This window comes from Dama dama, chromosome 22 (assembly GCF_033118175.1).
Source record: "Dama dama isolate Ldn47 chromosome 22, ASM3311817v1, whole genome shotgun sequence".
Classification (NCBI taxonomy): Eukaryota; Metazoa; Chordata; class Mammalia; order Artiodactyla; family Cervidae; genus Dama; species Dama dama.
The window spans coordinates 26168107-26188716 of NC_083702.1; the positions used below are offsets into that span (position 1 = coordinate 26168107).

At 38.6% G+C, this 20610-nt stretch overlaps 1 protein-coding gene across 1 annotated transcript in view; it reads right to left on the reverse strand.

The window, feature by feature from the left end:
• Positions 1–20610, reverse strand: part of SLC15A5 (solute carrier family 15 member 5) — a 90954-nt gene that overhangs the window by 51734 nt on the left and 18610 nt on the right. The window contains 2 exon segments of the mRNA XM_061124198.1: positions 7316–7502; positions 13215–13435. Of these exon segments, the coding sequence (XP_060980181.1) occupies positions 7316–7502; positions 13215–13435 (408 nt within the window).

Below are 20610 nucleotides of genomic sequence, written 5' to 3' on the forward strand. Positions count from 1 at the left end.
TTCCAAATTAACATTGATAATGTCTATAATTGAAATGTTCAAAACAGCACTATTTACAATAGCCAGGACATGGAAGCAACCTAGACAGCCATTGACAGATGAATGGATAAAGAACATATGATACATATATATATAATGGAATATTACCCAACCATAGAAAGGAACAAAATTGAGTCAGTTGTAGTGAGGTGAATGAACCTAGAGCCTGTCATATAAAGTAAATGTGAAAGAGAAAAACGAATATTGTGTATTAATGTATATATGTGGAGTCTAGAAAAATGGTTCTGATTAATCTATTTGCAGGTTGGGAATAGGGGAATAGAGGAATGCAGGTACAGAAGTAGAAAACAGACTTGGACACAGTGGGGGAAGGAAAGAGGATGACGAATTGAGAGAGTAACATCGACATATATACACTACCACATGTGAAACACGTACCTCGTGGGAAGCTGCTTATACCACAGGGAACTCAGCTTGGTGCTCTGTGATGACCGACCTAGAGGGGTGGAATCGGGGTACGGGAGGGGAAACTCGAGAGACAGTATGTAGGTATTCATATGACTGATTCACGCTGTCATAGAGCAGAAACTAACACAACATTGTAAAACAATTATACTCCAATAAAAAAGAACTATAGATAGCTAGTAAGTGGAATAATAATAATAATAAACAATAAAACAACATCCTTAGAATTAGAAGGTCTGAATTCAAATAAGACATTATCTTTGAGATCCTTGACCTAGTAAATGATGATTTATCATGAGATTAAGTGGGATATGCATAGGAAGGTGTCTAGGTTCAAATGAGGAATTCATAAATATTTGTTTGTTCATAATTTATTTACTTACATACTTCACTCACATTTTCAAGGCACTTAGGTTCAAAGCAAAAGTAAATTTTAATGTTAGATTAATTCAGTTATGTAAATTACTATCAAAAAGTACCCTAGGTTTATGCTTCTATGTCCTGATAAAACTTATTAATCTTCCATAATCACAAGCAAGATATGGAAAACTTAAGCAAACATCTAGTTAAAAAGATGCATATCATAACACCTCTTTATTTCCCCAGAGCAAAGTATTATGCAAATAAGTGAGCAAGTATGTAAATGAACAAATAAATGGAGTCTGGCTTAGAAACAATTGAATTCAGTAATTTGTGCTCAGAAGGATATAGCTCAGGTTTTTTAGATGAATCTAGTTTTTTTCCTTTTCTTCTTGCCCACTAAGTCTGTTACCAACCTTCACAGGGAATATTTAGTTCATTAACATCAAATAATATATTAGATAACTCTATCTAACTTTTCTTTCTCCAGAAAAACACATACACTTCTTTAAGAATAGACATGCTTTCAAATATGTGAGACTGGAGAATTGTCCAAGGGAAAGTGATCATATTTCAAGTGAATTTAAGATTTCTTATGCTCAGGAGATCTGGTCCCATCACCTCATGGGAAATAGATGGGGAGACAGTGGAAACAGTGTCAGACTTTATTTTTTTGGGCTCCAAAATCACTGCAGATGGTGACTGTGGCCATGAAATTAAAAGATGCTTACTCCTTGGAAGGAAAGTTGTGACCAACCTAGATAGCATATTAAAAAGCAGAGACATTACTTTGCCAACAAAGGTCCGTCTGGTCAAGGCTATGGTTTTTCCAGTGGTCATGTATGGATGTGAGAGCTGGACTGTGAAGAAATCTGAGTGCTGAAAAATTGATGCTTTTGAACTGTGGTGTTGGAGAAGACGCTTGAGAGTCCCTAGGACTGCAAGGTGATCCAACCAGTCCATCCTAAAGGAGATCAGTCCTGGGTATACACTGGAAGGACTGATGCTGAAGCTGAAACTCCAATACTTTGGCCACCTGATGTGAAGAGTTGACTCATTGGAAAAGACCCTGATGCTGGGAGGGATTGGGGGCAGGAGGAGAAGGGGACAACAGAGGATGAGATGGCTGGATGGCATCACCGACTCGATGGGCATGAGTTTGACTAAACTCCGGGAGTTGGTGATGGACAAGGAGGCCTGGCGTGCTGCGATTCATGGGGTCGCAAAGAGTCGGACACAACTGAGCGACTGAACTGAACTGATACTCAGGAAGGATTTTACTTTTTTTTGGCCACGCCTTGTGGCTTGCAAGATCTTAGTTTCCCGACCAGAGAATGTAGCTGAGTCCTCACCCAGGCCCTCATTAGTGAAAGCTAACCATTGGACTGCCAGGGAATTCACAGGAAGGATTTTAAAGAGTAGTTCTTTCATCCATATTGTATACCATATTTCTCTAAATTAACCCAATTTAAAAAATTTTTTAGTAATAAAGCATAATTCAGAAGCTTAGACTGAATTTTCATGATTCTGTACAAGACTGCCAAGAGTTTTGGCATTTTGCAATATAAATTTACCCCGATGTTGTTCTGCATTCATTATATTTTAATAGTATACTCGCTGAGGGTATGTACAAAGTCTTACTTTTCTTTTCTATCCTCAAACAGTGCTGGGCATTCACTAAATACTGGTTTGGATTTCTATACTAGAAGACAAAAAAAAAAAAAAGCAGTTTGTAAGATTTAAGGATTATTAAAACCTATTAAGTTTTAGAGTTTGTCTAAACCTATAACAATAAATAATGTCAGGGTTACTGGCTTACAGAATAAATCAAAAAATACTTTGTACTGAAGACCTCTACAATTGAAGATAAACTGAGTTTAGTCACTTTGAGTTCTTTCTAAAAACAAATCTACTCTGTGATGTGATCTGGAGTGATCTTGTTGATGGCTCTGGTAAATAACAGGAGGCACATATGCTAAAATGTAACTTCTATAAACAGAGAAACAGCAAAAAAAAATATGTAATAATGGGTTGCCAGAAGACTGTGTTGTCTTCACAGATCTCTACAAAGGAGGTTTTAAGAATAACAACAGATTAACCAAGAGAAAAGAAACTTCCAGATGCCTGGCCTTGATTCTCAATGAAATTATTTCTCAAGTAGATGATAAGACATAATGTTGCCATTGCATGCTATTTCTTAAGAGTTTCAAACTTCCTCTGCTTTCTGTTTATCCTCACCAAACAATTAGACCTGCCCTTGCAAATGATGACTCAGCATCAGCTAATATTTATAGAGCTTCCACTCTGTGCCCCAGCTGTGCTCTAGGCACTATTATCTCCTTGAATGATTTCAAACGTTTTGCGGGACAAAAGGTTCCAAAATTTATCTCAGGTATGGCCCTCAGTTAAAAAAGTGAACTAGAAGACAAAATTAAGTGGCTTTCCCCAGTCACCCAGGAACAGCTCAGCAGCAGAGTAGGGGCTGAGACCCCAATCTCTGGTCATTAGATGAGCTTGGTTTTCCTGCTCCAATGCTTGTCCTCTTGTTCCATGGCAGTGCCTGGGGGACCACAGCGAGACAGAGGAGAACATCACCAGAATGCTCCTCCTCTCCCATTTCATTGGCAGAAATTTTACTTTATGCTCTATTACTTTAAGTGAAAAGTAATTTTACTTTACTTTACTCAGATTGTGTTCTGAGTAAGAAGTCCTATATATTTTTTTCACTTTAAAAAATGGAGAGTAGACCATATCAACAACAACAAAAAGGTAATAATATGAGGTCAGTGTTCAGTCGTGTCCAACTCTTTGCTGCCCTATGAACTGTAGCCCACCAGGCTCCTTTGACCATGGAATTTTCTAGGCAAGAATGCTGGAGTGGGTTGACATTTCCTTCTCCAGAGGATCTGCCTGATTCAGGGATGGGATCTGTGTAAGATGTCCTAAATTTTTTTCACTTTAAAAATTAAGACGGGACCATAACAACAACAAGGAGAAGGCAACGGCACCCCACTCCAGTACTCTTGCCTGGAAAATCCCATGGACAGAGGAGCCTGGTAGGCTTTGGTCCATGGGGTCACTAAGAGTCGGACACAACTGAGCGACTTCATTTCACTTTTCACATTGGAGAAGGAAATGGCAACCCACTGCAGTGCTCTTGCCTGGAGAATCCCAGGGATGGCAGAGCCTGATGGGCTGCCATCTACAGGGTCACACAGAGTCAGACAGGACTGAAGTGACTTAGCAGCAGCAACATAACAACAACAAAGTAGCAATTATATGAGGTCAAAGATGTGTTAGCTAACCTTATTGTCATAAATATTTTGCAATACAGAATTTATAGCATTGTGTACTTTAAACTTACACATTTGATGTTTTTGAATTATGGTGTTGGAGAAGACTCTTGAGAGTCCCTTGGTCAGCCAAGAGATCAAACCAGTCAATCCTAAAAGAAATCAACCCCGAATATTCACTGGAAGGACTGATGCTGAAGCTGAAGCTCAATACTTTGGCCTCCTGATGTGAAGAGCCAACTCATTGGAAAAGACCCTGATGCTGGGAAAGACTGAGAGCAGGAGGAGAAGGGATGACAGAAGATGCAATGGTTGGACATCATGGCCGATTCAATGGACATGAGTTTGAGCAAACTCTGGGATATAATGAATGACAGGGAAACCTGGCGTGCTCCAGTCCATGGGCTTTCAAAGAGCTGGACACAACTGAGCAACTGAATCTTTATTTTAAAAATGGGAGGATAATTCTTTAAGAATATGTAAATGTACATAGAAAACTATAAAACACTGATGAAAGAAATCAAAGAGGACACAAACAGAGAGAAACATACCGTGTTCATGGATTGGAAGAATCAATATTGTCAAAATGGCTATTCTACCCAAAGCAGTCTATAGATTCAATGCAATCCCTATCAAGCTACCAACGGTATTTTTCACAGAACTAGACCAAAGAATTTCACAATTTGTATGGAAATACAAAAAACCTCAAATAGCCAAAGTAATCTTGAGAAAGAAGAATGGAACTGGAGGAATCAACCTGCCTGACTTCAGACTCTACTACAAAGCCACAGTCATCAAGACAGTATGGTACTGGCACAAAGACAGAAATATAGATCAATGGAACAGAATAGAAAGCCCAGAGATAAATCCACGAACCTATGGACACCTTATCTTTGACAAAGGAGGCAAGGATATACAATGGAAAAAAGACAACCTCTTTAACAAGTGGTGCTGGGAAAACTGGTCAACCACTTGTAAAAGAATGAAACTAGAACACTTTCTAACACCATACACAAAAATAAACTCAAAATGGATTAAAGATCTAAATGTAAGACCAGAAACTATAAAACTCCTAGAGGAGAACATAGGCAAAACCCTCTCCGACATAAATCACAGCAAGATCCTCTATGACCCACCTCCAAGAATATTGGAAATAAAAGCAAAACTAAACAAATGGGACCTAATGAAACTTAAAAGCTTTTGCACTACAAAGGAAACTATAAGTCAGGTGAAAAGACAGCCCTCAGATTGGGAGAAAATAATAGCAAATGAAGAAACAGACAAAGGATTAATCTCAAAAATATACAAGCAACTCCTGCAGCTCAATTCCAGAAAAATAAATGACCCAATCAAAAAATGGGCCAAAGAACTAAACAGACATTTCTCCAAAGAAGACATACAGATGGCTAACAAACACATGAAAAGATGCTCAACATCACTCATTATTAGAGAAATGCAAATCAAAACCACAGTGAGGTACCATTACACGCCAGTCAGGATGGCTGCTATCCAAAAGTCTACAAGCAATAAATGCTGGAGAGGGTGTGGAGAAAAGGGAACCCTCTTACACTGTTGGTGGGAATGCAAACTAGTACAGCCGCTATGGAAAACAGTGTGGAGATTTCTTAAAAAACTGGAAATTAGAACTGCCATATGACCCAGCAATCCCACTTCTGGGCATACACACTGAGGAAACCAGATCTGAAAGAGACACGTGCACCCCGATGTTCATCGCAGCACTGTTTATAATAGCCAGGACATGGAAGCAACCTAGATGCCCATCAGCAGATGAATGGATAAGGAAGCTGTGGTACATATACACCATGGAATATTACTCAGCCATTAAAAAGAATTCATTTGAACCAGTCCTAATGAGATGGATGAAGCTGGAGCCCCTTATACAGAGTGAAGTAAGCCAGAAAGATAAAGAACATTACAGCATACTAACACATATATATGGAATTTAGAAAGATGGTAACGATAACCCCATATGCAAAACAGAAAAAGAGACACAGAAATACAGAACAGACTTTTGAACTCTGTGGGAGAATGTGAGGGTAGGATATTTCAAAAGAACAGCATGTATACTATCTATGGTGAAACAGCTCACCAGCCCAGGTGGGATGCATGAGACAAGTGCTCCAGCCTGGTGCACTGGGAGGACCCGGGGGAATCGGGTGGAGAGGGAGGTGGGAGTGGGGATCGGGATGGAAATGTATTTTTTTTAAAAATAAAATAAAGAGAAAAAAAAAAAAAGAATATGTAAATGGACACCCAAAGGAATAGAGAGAATATACGAACATAAGTTGACCTTATTTGTATATTAAATTTTAGATCCATGAAGCTATTTATGATTTTTAAAAAATTAAAATTTTAAATGAAGGACAGGGAAGCTTGGCGTGCTGTAGTCCATGAAATCCCAAAGAGTCGGACATGACTTAGCAACTGGACAACAACGTCTATCTCAAGGAGGAAAAACTGTTTGAAAATTACTCTTGCACACCTTACTAGAAAAAGTACTGTACTGAAACTGAGTCACAGTACTAACTGGTAATAATTTTTTTTGCTGGTTCAGAAGTTAATTCCTCCCATGTATTATTGCTTACCTGTGTTAATTTTTAAAAACATTCTCAGCATCAACTTAGGAGTAGAGACTGCTTTACGTGAAGAAGGAGAGGCCATTTGGTGGCACTGAAAATTTCACCGAGTCTTTATATCAGGTGTGTCTTCTGAGAAGCATAAAAGGATAGGAAGAAAACGGAACACTGATGTCCATGTAGAGATGTCCAAGAAATTGGACATCAGTACTTTTGAATGTACCTTCTTCCTAATTTGTCAAAATCAGACTCTACTCCAGAGCACATAGCTAACTTAGAGCCTTGTACAGGGTTTCTTATTTTAGTGTGGGATGGAGAGGGTAGGATGAATTGAGAGAGTAGCACGGAAACATATAATTTACCATACGTAAAACAGACAGCCGGTGGGAATTTGCCGTGTGATACGGGGTTCAACCCAGTGCTCTGTGGCCACGGACAGTGGTGTGGAAGACGGCAGGGAGCATTAAGAGGGGACATATGTATACCTGTAGCTCATTCATGATGGTGTATGGCAGAAATCAACACAATATTGTAAAGTAACTGCCCTCCAATGAAAAAAAAGTTGCAAACCACTGACTAGAAATGGTAAGTTGTACTTACGAATGCATGCTGACAGAAAAGAGCCATCTCTCTTAGAGGGAAGCAGGCAGGTGCTGAAATAGTCCATGGAAGGAGCCAGAATGAGTAGTGGTAGGATACTGACGACATTCATGACTGAAACTGGCAGAAGCGATCCACGCAGATTAAGATTGGAATTCACGGTCTGCAGATAATATCCTGAAGGAATCTGCTTTTCAACAGGGAAAGAGCCATGCATTAATACAGTGGTTTAAGACTTCCCTGGTGGTCCAGTGGTTAATACTCTGAGCTTCCAATGCAGGGAGTGTCTGTGGGTTTGGTCTCTGGTTGGGGAACTAGGATCCCACATGCCCCATGGTGAAGCCAAAATAAATGAATAAATAAATAAAATGATTTTAAAAAAGAAAAAAAGACAGTGGTTTAACTTTAGAGGAAGATTCCTGTGGCAGATGCCTTGTCCCTGGCCTGTACTCTGTGATAGATAAGCTGGATGTTCCCCACGTCTTCGAGGTCATGATTATGAGCTGACAAAGGTCAGCAGGAGCCCTGTTTAGTCCATTAACAATGCTACTGATTCTTTATGCTGAATCTTTTGTCATCTAGTCTTTCCTCTTAATTTTCCTTGGAAAAGTAACAGAGACCCTAATTTTGTGCTTCAGATGACACATAAGAAATCAAGTAACAAATACTGCATATAAGCAAGTAAAGTTTTTTGTTTTTCCCAACAATAAAGCAAAAGCCAGCAGAAAGTATTAAGACTTTCTTTTCACTCATAAACAATAGATTGTGGCTAGTATATCCTTTAAATAGCATTGAGTTTGGTAGCAAAATAAGTAAGAATGATTTTTCCCTAAGAAGAGGGGCCCAGTGTAGAAACCCCTTACTTGATGTAGGCTATCCTTATAGGCTCCCTGCATTGGTCTCATTTTTAATATGTCAATTAAAATGAAAAAAAAAGAGAGAAAACAGACTTGTGTCTATACTCTCCTTTCAAACTAACTGTGAAGCACTAGAGGACCAAAAAGGGAACTCCACGAAAAAAGTTGCACAATAAAGTAGAAGAAATTAAAAACAAACATACAAAAACCTACAACAACTAACAATACCTCTGCCCCATTGCAAACCCTCAACATAGTGCCAGGATTTCATTTTAAAAATAAATCCTAATACTAACTAAAACTCTGACATTAACTTGGAGTCTCTTCAAGTGCTCTAAACCTTTTGTTAGGTTATAACTGTTAGGTCAGACCTAAAGCACCGTGTCACAGGAAAGGTGTATCGTCTCACTTTTATAGTTCATGAGCTTTGTTGCAACAATCACATCTTTGTCATTATCATTAGCAGCACAGAGTATTTCTTTAATTCCCAGTGGCACACAAAGCTACTAATTGGCTTGGCGAGAAAGTCAACCCAAGTTTTGTCCTTAAGGAATGGGTTCTCCATTTTTTTTTTTTTCTTACACTGTGGGAACTTCATTAGGCTTCCTGCTTTACTCCCATCCTGGGAGAGCAACCTGGCTCAAACACCGAGATGATAACTTCTTGTTTGAAACCTTCACTATCTCCTCCTCTAATTATCAGTTGTGCAACTTGAGAAGCATAAGGAGAAGCAGAGTCATAAGTCAGTGCAGTTGCTAACAAGCCCACCGATTATAAAATGAGCCTATCGCTCTGTTAACTGCCTCCACCCAGGGACGGACTACATTTTCACTGAGATTTTTTTTTTGATCTATATAAAATATGTCCTGGTGATAATTTATCTTCCGATCTTGAATATGACCCTTGGGATAGTAAACCGGATTGTTATAGTTGGGTAAAGACAGCAAGAGAGAAGGGAATATTAGCTAGTTCTGCCCTAGTTCCATCAAAATATTAAGTTCCTTCCTTAATCAGAGGAAAATGAATGATTTTTTTAAAGAAAAAGTGCTGGCAGCAGAGCTCCTCTAAGACTGAGAGGCTCACAGCACAACTTGGAAGTTTCCGTTACTGATTTCAAACGAGAATTATTGTTAATAGGAATAAAGTTATTATCAGCATGAATCACAGACACAGAAACCTGTTAACTTAATAATGTGGCAAATGTATGATTAATCTTTAGTGAAGCAATATTCATATATTGCCTAATGTAAGAAAAGGCTCCGATGTCTTGAAAGCTTGAAATCATTTCTGCTTCTGCCTCAAGTTCTGAAATCATCTCCTTTTAAAATTTTAAATACTCTTATTTCATACAAGCCTCTGAGTATTCAGGAATAATTGCTGTCAATAGAGATTCATTTTCACCTCTGAATGGCCAGTAATGTCAAATGGCAACATCATCGGCCTTAATATCAACATATTTTAAATGTATGTCTTGGAACTGAAGGTCAATAATTGCTACTAAATTTAAAATATGGCATGCTATGATGTTTTATTCTTGGTGCTTTGATCTCTTTTATACTGGTGATTATTTCATCTGGAGGCAAAAATCTAACACCAGCCTATCCCAGCGGAAGTTTCATTTGCCTCCCTTGAGAAGTATATTCTAACCATTTTCTCTGGAGTTTCTGGTATAACATTACTGTATATGATTTTGGAACCTGTATAGTCTGTACAGGGTTTTTTTTTTTTAATTAATTTTTGGCTGCACTGCTTGGCATGCAGGATCTTAGTTCCTTGACCAGGGATCAAACCCATGACTCCTGCAGCTGAAACACAGAGTCTTAACCACTGGACAGCCCAGGGAGTTCGGTGTACAGGGATTTAAAAAAATATAATTTTAACTATTTATTTATTATATTTTTGGCTGCTCTGGGTCTTTGTTGCTTTCTTGCTTTTCTCTAGCTGCCACGAGCAGGGGCTACTCTCTAGTTGCGGTGCTCGGGCTTCTCATTGCAGTGGTTTCTCTTGTTGTGGAGCACGGGCTCTAAGGCACCCAGGCTTCCGTAGTTGAGGCATGTGGGCTCAGTAGCTGTGGCTCCCGGCTCTAGAGAACAGGCTCAATAGTTGTGGTGCATGGGCTTAGTTGCCCTGAGGCATGCGGGATCTTCCCTGATCAGAGGTCGAATCCATGTCTCCTGTATTGGCAGGCAGATTCTTCACCACTGAACCATCAGGGAAGCCCTGTATAAGGGTTTTTAACCCAGATGCAAGAGAGGCATAGTTGGTAACAGCAAAGTGTGGGCATGGATACCCGCCCTGGGTTGGGACAGCCATGCTGCCATATTGCTAGTAAGGCATCCAAGAGCAACTTGCAAGTCACTTAATGTCTCTGAGACTCAGATTTAGGATAACAAAATCGGTCCTGGGACGTGCTCTAGGGGTTGACTTAGAACACTGTGAAGTCCTCCTTTAAAGGCTATGCCACATATAGGTGGTCAATGATATTAGTGTTTGTTCTTTGCAACAGAGTAGGCATCTAGATTTGGTGATATGCTTAAAAATTAGTTTATCAAAGTTTATTATAATTTATGCCAAATTTTAAAATATATGACAGTTTGCAGAGAAGGGCTGGATTTAGTCAAAAGAAACAGTAGGAATCACTACATTATGAGGGTAAGAATCAAGAATTTGTGCTATTTACACAGAAGGTTCAAGGCTGCCCATGGGTCAGTTAGCAATTTTGTACTCATGATTAATTTCTTCATTCTAAGATTTTTTTATAATATTAATGCTTATATACAGAGGTGGTATTTTTGTATTTTTGCACCATCTACTATTGTGGAGTCAAGAGAGAGGTTGAATCTACTAAATCAGCCTAGTTTTCATGCATTGTTTAGAACAAGGGTCAGCAAACTTTTCTGTAAAAGACCAGATAGACAATATTTCCACATGTGGATTCTGTTGCAACTACTCAACTCTGCTGCTTGCATGCATAAACAGACATATTATTACAAACAAACATAAGACTGTGTTCCAATAAAACTGTATTTATGAATGCCTAAGCAAAGAGAAATCCTATGCTTATTTTTTTCTAACAATTGTACTTTCTTTTTTTTTTTTAAATCAAAGTAGAGTTAATTTATAACGTTGTGCTACTTTCAGGTGGGGCTCTCTGATATGGGGGCTCCCTGATATGGGGGCTCTCTGATAGCTCAGTTGGTAAAGAATCTGCCTGCAATGCAGGAGACCTCAGTTTGATTCCTGGGTCAGGAAGATATGCTGGAGAAGGGACAGGCTACCCACTCCAGTGTTCTTGGGCTTCTCTTGTGGCTTAGCAGGCAAAGAATCTGCCTGTAATGTGGGGGATCTGGGTTCGATCCCTGGGTTGGGAAGATCCTGTGGAGAAGGGAAAGGCTACTCATTCCAGTATTCTGGCCTGGAGAATTCCATGGACTGTATATATATATATTGGATTGGCCAAAGTTCATTCAGGTTTTCCCATAAGATGTTATAAAGAACCCAAATGAACTTTTTGGCCAACCCAACACTTGTTCAGATTCTTTTCCCTTATAGGTTACTACAAAATACTGAATGTAGTTCCTTGCATTAGATAAGGCCTTGTTAGTTATCTATAGTATTGCATGCATGCTAAGTCACTTCAGCAGTGTCCGACTCTGTGCGACCCTATGGACTATACCCTGCCTGGCTCCTCTGTCCATGGGATTTCCCAGGTAAGAATACTGGAGTGGGTTGCCATGCTGTCCTGTAGGGGATCTTCCCGAGCCAGGGATTGAACCCACGTCTCTTACATCTCCTGCACTGGCAGGCAGGTTCTTTACCACTAGTGCCACCCAGTAGAGTGTATATGTTAATCCCAAGCTCCTGATTTATCCTTACTGCCCTTTCCCTTTGGTAATCATAAATTTGTTGTTTGTTTTTTATGGACACCTCGTTTTGAATTTCATACAATTTATAATTATAATTGTGCACCCAATTATAACTATAATGTGCTGCAAAATATTTTTTTTTAATTTTTAAAAATCATATGAAAATGCAAAAACCTTCTTACCTTACAGGATATGTGAAAAAGGCAGTAGGCTGGATTTGGTTTGCAGGCAGTAATTTGCTGACCCCTGGTTTAGAGGAACAAGCATTGTACTAAGAGTCAGAAGATAAGATTCTGCCTTTTCTTTCACTACTATTCACTGTTTGACCTACTTACCCCAAATCACTTAATTTTTTTCAAGCCTCAGTTTCCTCTTCAACAAATGAAGGAATTGAGTAAGTTAATCTCTAAGATTTTTTTCTAGATCTATAGATCATAGAATCTACTATTCTATGATTTAGCTCACTCATTAGCCATCTAATTCCAAGTGAGATGTTAGCAATGAAGAGTTTCAAATTTCTTCAAAGATTTTTATAATCATTTATATTTCTTCATAACTGAATCAGCCAATTTACCTACTTGTTAATATCAATTTTTAAAGGCTTGGTCAAGGAGGAAAGCAAAGTTAATTTATCTCCATTTTTGTTGCTCACTCAGTCATGTCTGACTCTTTGTGACCCCATGGCCTATAGCCCACCAGGCTCCTCTGTCCATGGGATTCTCCAGGCAAGAATACTAGGGTGGGAGGCCATGCCCTTCTCCAGGGGAACTCTCTGACCCAGGGATCGAACTCTTTATCTCTTACATCTCCCACACTGGCAGGTGAATTCTTTACCACTAGCACCACCTGAGAAGCCCATAGATCTCATATTTTTCTGAGTTACTCACAAGCCTTGGAAATTCTGTAAAGTACTGTCTGCCATGTCCGTACCTACTGACAGACACTTGCAGTTCTACAGGAAAAATGCCACACTCAGATCCTCCTCTGGCATGCTTATACCTGACGCCACTTAGTCCTTAAAAGCTAGAGCCTGTAATGATTAGAAGCACTTATAGGTTAACATCCTAACGAAGTATATGGGAAGCACTTGTTGGGGTGAAAAGAAATGTCTACTTGTAATGTTATCACGCAATCATTTTACTGTTACTGTGGGTAGTCTTAATTATCTTTCCTCACCTGCATAATGCACGTTTTGTAGAGGAGATGAAAAATAAAGAGTTGCAGAAGGTTGAAGAAAAATTTTGTGTCTTCCACAAGGAGCTCACTGTAGCGACCACCATTTTTTTCCTTGGCATGGTCCAACCAGCTTGTCACACCTCCACCAAGGTGGCATTACTGCAGACAACATGTTTTCCGTGCATTAACAAACACCCTGAATGTTGTCAGGAAGGAGCAACCTGCAGATAGTTGGAAATACTATGTATTTAGTAAAGGAATATTTTTCAGTTTTCCAAAATATCTATCAGAAAGATGACAATGGTAAGGATGAAGGGCAGTGGTGAGAAGATTTTAGCACCCAAGGGGCTGAATTCAAAGGAACAAGCTTCTGACGAGGGTTCTGGCATCCTGGTGACCAGCCCAAGGTGGTGCCTGACAGCCGATGTAAAAAATGAAAAAGGTAAGATCAATGGAAGCATATTAAAAAGGGAAGAAAGGTGACAAAATATAGCACCAAAGTAAAAGATTTCAGAATCTCTCAGAAGCCTCTAACTTTAACACATTAATGAATGAGACAACCTGAACTTTCTTTTACAGTCTTAACACAAAGAACTGGTACTACTTTTTTTTTTTTAATATAAATTGCCATATAAATAATCCTCACTTTCCTTGTCAGGTAGAAGGTGGTTTCTTATTTTGACATGTAGATGAAAGGAAATATATTCTCTGCTTTGGCTTTATCCTTGAATTTCAGACATAAGGTTAAACTTTGAACTCTTCAAATGACTTTATATATGTTGATAGTGTCACCAAAAGTTCAGATTAGATTAGCTGGCTTTTGACTTTTCCAGTAGTTTCCTCTGGGTTTATATGGCTGTCCCTTAGCATCAGAAGCATTTTATTGCTTTAGATATTTGCAATCACTTAACTGCTAGTGATTTGCAACCTCACTGTTGGTTCTTTTATGATCTTTCAAATTTCACCTTTTCATTGACTCAGTTAGGACTTCCTGATCCAATGACAGATAAGAGATCCTGGTTTAGTTAGCAGTTCAGAGGTGCCATCATGATTGTTACAATGTTTCACAGCACTCCTTTGGACCAGATAAACCCTGCCTCAAATTACAAAGACATCAAACCATGGTTGCACGATAAACAGTGAAATAAACAGGAAAATGCTTGAGTTTCTCCAAAGAAGGCTGCTTTAGAAACTCAGAGTATATAGTTTGACCATCATTTTAAATAAGTTCAAGTTTCCCATAGTAAAATTCTAGATGAAATGCATTGTAACCAAGTTCGTTTAAATGCCACAGTGTTGGTTTTCAGATTTAAATAAAGAATATTAATTTCTTTTTATAGTTATAGAGTAATGATATTGATTGGATCTGGTCTTTTCTTTAAGAGTTGTAATAGACCTATTATGTCAGTCTTTGATTAATTGAGGAAGCTGGGGGCCTGGTAATTGAATATGGAGCCTTTCACCTCTAAGTCACTGAATCAAATCCAACCCAAATTGGTAGTGACCAAGAATGATTACAGCAGAGGCTCTTTGGCGGCCTCTGGGAAGTGTGTTGAGGTCAAGTGGAAGTATGTCGGGATAATTGCTGACAGGAGACAGGCTCATATCTACTGTCACTCTTGTCTCATAGTCACTGTGGCCAGACTTGGATGAAAGGCTCCCAGAACTGAGAAGTCCAAAGGAGACAGACATCCCTGTGAGTGGCCAAGGTTTGTGTCTCTTAACAACGGAATAATTGGGACATCTCTTTACTACTGGAGGAAGAACTGCTCTATTAGGAAACTTTCTCAGCTATTTCAATTAGTTTACTTAAGGTTTTGGTAAGATGAGAACTGAAAATGTCTTGATGAACAGTCTAGAGACTGAATTTGAACAGGTCGGGGCTTGGAGGCTTAGCTTCCTGACATTTCCTTCTGATCCTGCTTCAGTTGCTCATCAACCTGTTCTCTGCTCAACTCTTGTGAAACAGTACCGAGTAGTCAGAAGGGTTATTACTGGTATTGATCCAGCTTATTCTGTGCTTTCAAATAGGCTTTATTATTAAATGATAACTATTTGAAGGGTAAAAGATTATTTCCAGAGGCATTTTCCCTAATTTCCTTCCTATGCTTTAAATTCAGGATTTTATTGAATATAATGTTTTAAATTCACTATTTCTTCTTCACATAAACAAATCACTATGTCTCAAGGAAAACTGGGATCTACTTTTATGTGTGATAAACTGGTATCTCCAATCTTATTAAATAGTTAATATTGCTATCTTATTATTTCTAAAGAAAGGGAGTTTGAATTAGTGCTTCTGAAATTAGCTGTGTTAAAAGTTAAAAGTTTTTAAAGGGAACTATAAGCAAGGTGAAAAGACAGCCCTCAGAATGGGAGAAAATAATAGCAAACGAAGCAACAGACAAAGGATTAATCTCAAAAATATACAAGCAGCTCCTGCAGCTCAATTCCAGAAAAATAAATGACCCAATCAAAAAATGGGCCAAAAAACTAAACAGACATTTCTCCAAAGAAGACATACAGATGGCTAACAAACACATGAAAAGATGCTCAACATCACTCATTATCAGAGAAATGCAAATCAAAACCACAACAAGGTGCCATTACACGACAGTCAGGATGGCTGCTATCCAAAAGTCTACAGGCAATAAACGCGGGAGAGGGTGTGGAGAAAAGGGAACCCTCTTACACTGTTGGTGGGAATGCAAACTAGTACAGCCGCTATGGAAAACAGTGTGGAGATTTCTTAAAAAACTGGAAATTAGAACTGCCATATGACCCAGCAATCCCACTTCTGGGCATACACACTGAGGAAACCAGATCTGAAAGAGACATGTGCACCCCAATGTTCATCACAGCACTGTTTATAATAGCCAGGACATGGAAGCAAGCTAGATGCCCATCAGCAGATGAATGGATAAGGAAGCTGTGGTACATATACACCATGGAATATTACTCAGCCGTTAAAAAGAATTCATTTGAACCAGTCCTAATGAGATGGATGAAGCTGGAGCCCCTTATACAGAGTGAAGTAAGCCAGAAAGATAAAGACCAATACAGTATACTAACGCATATATATGAAATTTTAAAAGATGGTAATGATAACCCTATATGCAAAAACAGAAAAAGAGACACACATGTATAGAACAGACTTTTGGACTCTGTGGGAGAAGGCGAGGGTGGGATGTTCTGAGAGAAGAGCATTGAAACAAGTATATTATCAGGGGTGAAACAGATCACCAGCCCAGGTTGGATGCATGAGACAAGTGCTCAGGGCTGGTGCACTGGGAAGACCCCGAGGGATGGGATGGGGAGGGAGGTGGGAAAGGGGATTGGGATGGGGAACACATGTAAATCCATGGCTGATTCATGTCAATGTATGGCAAAAACCACTACATTACTGTAAAGTAATTAGCCTCCAACTAATAAAAATAAATAAAAAAAATTTAAAAGTTTTAAAAAAAAATTTCTCAACTATAATAGTCAATACATTTGTGAAGTATGATAAAATGAAATACTTAAGAAATAACATAAAAACAAAGATACAAAATACAAAACCTGATCATGAGTACTAAATTCAACAGATATATGATGTAACTTTCCATAATACTTCTACATGTTTTCTCCCAGTGACTTTTTTTTGTTTGTTTTTTGTTTGTTTGTTTGCTTTTTCTTTGTTTCACACTAGTAACAATTTATGATAAGCATTGGTTGATGGACCAAGTTTTGAGTAGCCTACCTTGAATACACACTTTGAAAAATGAATTTATTTAAACAAATAAAATTGTATCTGATATGGTGATATGAAACAATAAAAACAAAATGATTAAGAACAAGAAATGATTAAGTATGAACGAGGTCTAAAATTTTAGCTAGCCCTTGAAGTGTGCATAAGTGATGCCAAACAGATGTGAATGCCAACATTCATTCATTCATTTAACATATTTATTACATACCTACTGTGTGCCAGTAACTTTTCTGGTCCTTAAAAATATGGTAGTGAAGAAAGATCTATAGGTCCCTGAGAAGACACTACACACACTGGGAAATACTAGGTGAGTTCAGTGGTGAAGACAAAGTGAAGTTATGATAGAGACTGGAGAAGAAAGGTGTGTATGTTCCTGCTCAGTCATGTCAGACTCTTTGTGATCCATGGACTGTGGCCCACCAGGCTCTTCCATTCATGGCATTTCCCAGGCAAGAATACTGGAGTGATTTGCCATTTCCTACTCCAGGGGATCTTCTCGACCCAAGAGTCAAACCTGCATCTCCAGTGTCTCTTGCATTGACAGGCGGATTCTATACCACTGATCTACCCGGGAAGCCTGGGGTTGGGTGTAGACGACACCTAAAGAGTTGAAATTTGAATTGAGAGTTGAATAGACTGGAAATAGGCAAAATGACCCAGAGGAAGCATATACCAAGCGTGTCATGAAGTAGAAATGAGCTGAGAGAGGCTCAGAAACAGTAAAGGTCAATGAAGCTGTAGCTCAGAATGTTGGAAGGAAATAAGGTCTAAGAGTTGGTCAGGGTCAGACTTTATGGGTCAAAGTAAGGAACCTGGAATTTATTTTTCATGTTATGAGAAACCATTAAGAAATTTTACACAGAGTAGACATAAGATATGATGTACGTTTTAGAAAAGTTACTCTGGAACTCGTAGTTGCGTGCATAATGGATTTTAAAGAACAAGAGACAAAGATGGAAGACAGTTAACAGGTAGTGATGACTTGACCAGAGAGCAGCAAGAAGAGAAGTGAACAGAACAGGATGTGTTTACAAGTCAATGACAAACCCCTAACTACCCACCCCCCCAATTCCTTCCTCCCTGCTAACCATAAATTCACTAAGTTTGTTAGTCTGTTTCTGTTTTATAAATAAGTTCATTTGTATCTTTTTTAGATTCATATAAGTGATATCATTATGACAACTGCCTTTCTCTTCTGATTTATTTCACTCAGTATATACTGACAATGACTAAGTCCATCCATGCTGCCATAAATGGCATTATTTCATTTTTCTTAATGGCTGAGTTTTCATCACATATAATGTATACACTGCTATATTTAAAATGGATAACCAACAAAGACCTACTCTATAGCACAGGGAACTCTACTCAATATTGTATAACTACCTAAATGGGAAAAGAATTTCAAAAAGAATAGATACTTGTATAACTAAATCACTTCACTGTACATATGTAATACAACATTTTTAATCACCTATCACCTAATCACCTATACTTCATTATAAAACAAAATGTTAAAAAAAGACTAAGATGTGTTGTTGAAGAATCAACAGGATATTTTGACATGGGGAGAGGCTGAAGAAATGAGAAGATTTGAGGATGCTACTTCTGTTCCCCTTACAGAAGATGGAAAAGACAAGCACATTTGCAGTTGGATGAATTAAGAGTTGAGGTTTGGTCAGCTTAAATTTGAGATGACCCCTAGATAACCAAATAAAAATGGTGAATAGGAAGTCAGAAATGTGAGTTTGAAGATGAGGAGAGAGGTTAAATGAAATGGAGTGTTTGGTGTGGGTCACTTAAGGAAAGAGGGCGAAGAGAGAAGAATGGGGTCCTGGAATAATTCCCAGGGCTGTGTTTCAATACTTTGGCCATCTGATGTGAAGAGCTCACTCAAGACCCTGATGCTGGGAAAGACTGAGGGCAGGAGGAGAAGAGGACGACAGAGGATGAGATGGTTGGATGGCATCAATGGACATAAGTCTGAGCAAACTTTGCGAGATAATAAAGGACAGGGAAACCTGGAATGCTGCAGTCCATGAGGTTGCAAAGAGTTGGACACAACTGAGTGACTGACCAACAACTCCATTCTCATAAGAATGAGAAAAGGTGGCCAAGGAGAAAGAGTGGACAATAAACTAGATGGACTGTTAGTCAGAGGAAAGAGGAAGTAATAAACCTAATTGATAAGGTGAACTGAGAGGGAGCCAGTAAGGAGGAGAGAAAAAGAGCTATGCTGTACTCTGTCTATGCAGAGGGAGCATCCATTATCCATTCAAACTGTAACTATCCCTACGTGTCAGGAGGGAAGTCTCACTGAAAACATCTGTATCCAAACATCATACCACATTCTTGGATTAACCTATTAGGCTTAATGGGAAACTCAAGCCTTCTGTACAAATAATATTGTGTGTCTTGTAGACTCAGCCTTTAAAAAAAATCCATTGTCATTATAATCCTCAAATTGCTTTTCTACACCAGGAGCAGAAACTGGGAAGTTGAAAAAAAAAAAAAGCCTGAAATGAAAATGCAACTGAGACTTCAAGCTCCAGTTTAAACGTGCGTGGCAAACACACCAGGTGTGCACATTTTCAAATTAAACAGACGAGCTATTTTAAATGCTTATTGCCAAACTTAAAAGATCGTAACCATTACTATTTTTTTAAAAAAACTTTAGAAAGCAATTTTTTAATTCTTTGTACCTTTAAGTCCTTGGCTCTGATGGTCTGCTCCTCTGACCTTGATCTAATCATGAATATCTATGCCACTTAATTATAATAAAAAATCCTACATTGCACTCTAGATGGTAGATGCACTTTTTTTCCCCCTTCTTTGGTCACCTGCCAGTTCTCAAAATTACAGCAGTGGGAAGAAATGCAAATGAAGACTGTGCTTGACAGCTAAACATAATGGAATGCATGGTCCACATTTGAAAAGTTACCTTAAAATAAAAGGTAGCATATAAAAAATCATTTCTTTAAGGTCACCCATGGCTTTGAATTACAGCTTTGAGGAAGTTCCAATTTAGTTATCAGAGAGGAAGAAGCCAAAATAAGGATGATATACTTTTCTAGAGGGAGGACGGAGTTTTACTTCACCATAGTTGGGTGATTGTATAACTTTGAAAAAGAAAACAAAGCAAAACAACTCAAAAATATTCATTTTATAGAGTACTGTGTAAAGTAAACCACTGGTGAACATTTTATGATTTTACCTGCAGCCAATACAATTTTTTTCTTGTAACTGTCCAAAGAAAGGTTACCTTATCACATGTTAAAATATGTAGCATGTGAACTACAGTAGTCTGGCAGTAAACAGAGCTGACCAAATAGATTTGTATGAAGAATTGTAGTTCTTTATTCAGATGAATATATACTTTCAAATAGGAGATTAGGAAGCAAATGGTTGGATGCTGAATATTTAGAAAATCTGAATGTAAAAATTATGTATGAGCTTCCCTGTTGGCTTAGAAAGTAAAGAATCTGCCTGCAATGCAGGAGACCCAGGTTTGATCCCTGGCTTAGGAAGAAGCCCCGGACTAGGAAATGGCAACCTGCTCCAGTATTCTTGTCTGGAAAATCCCATGGACATAAGAGCCTGTAGGCTGCAGTCCATGGGTTGCAAACAGTCAGACACGACTGAGTG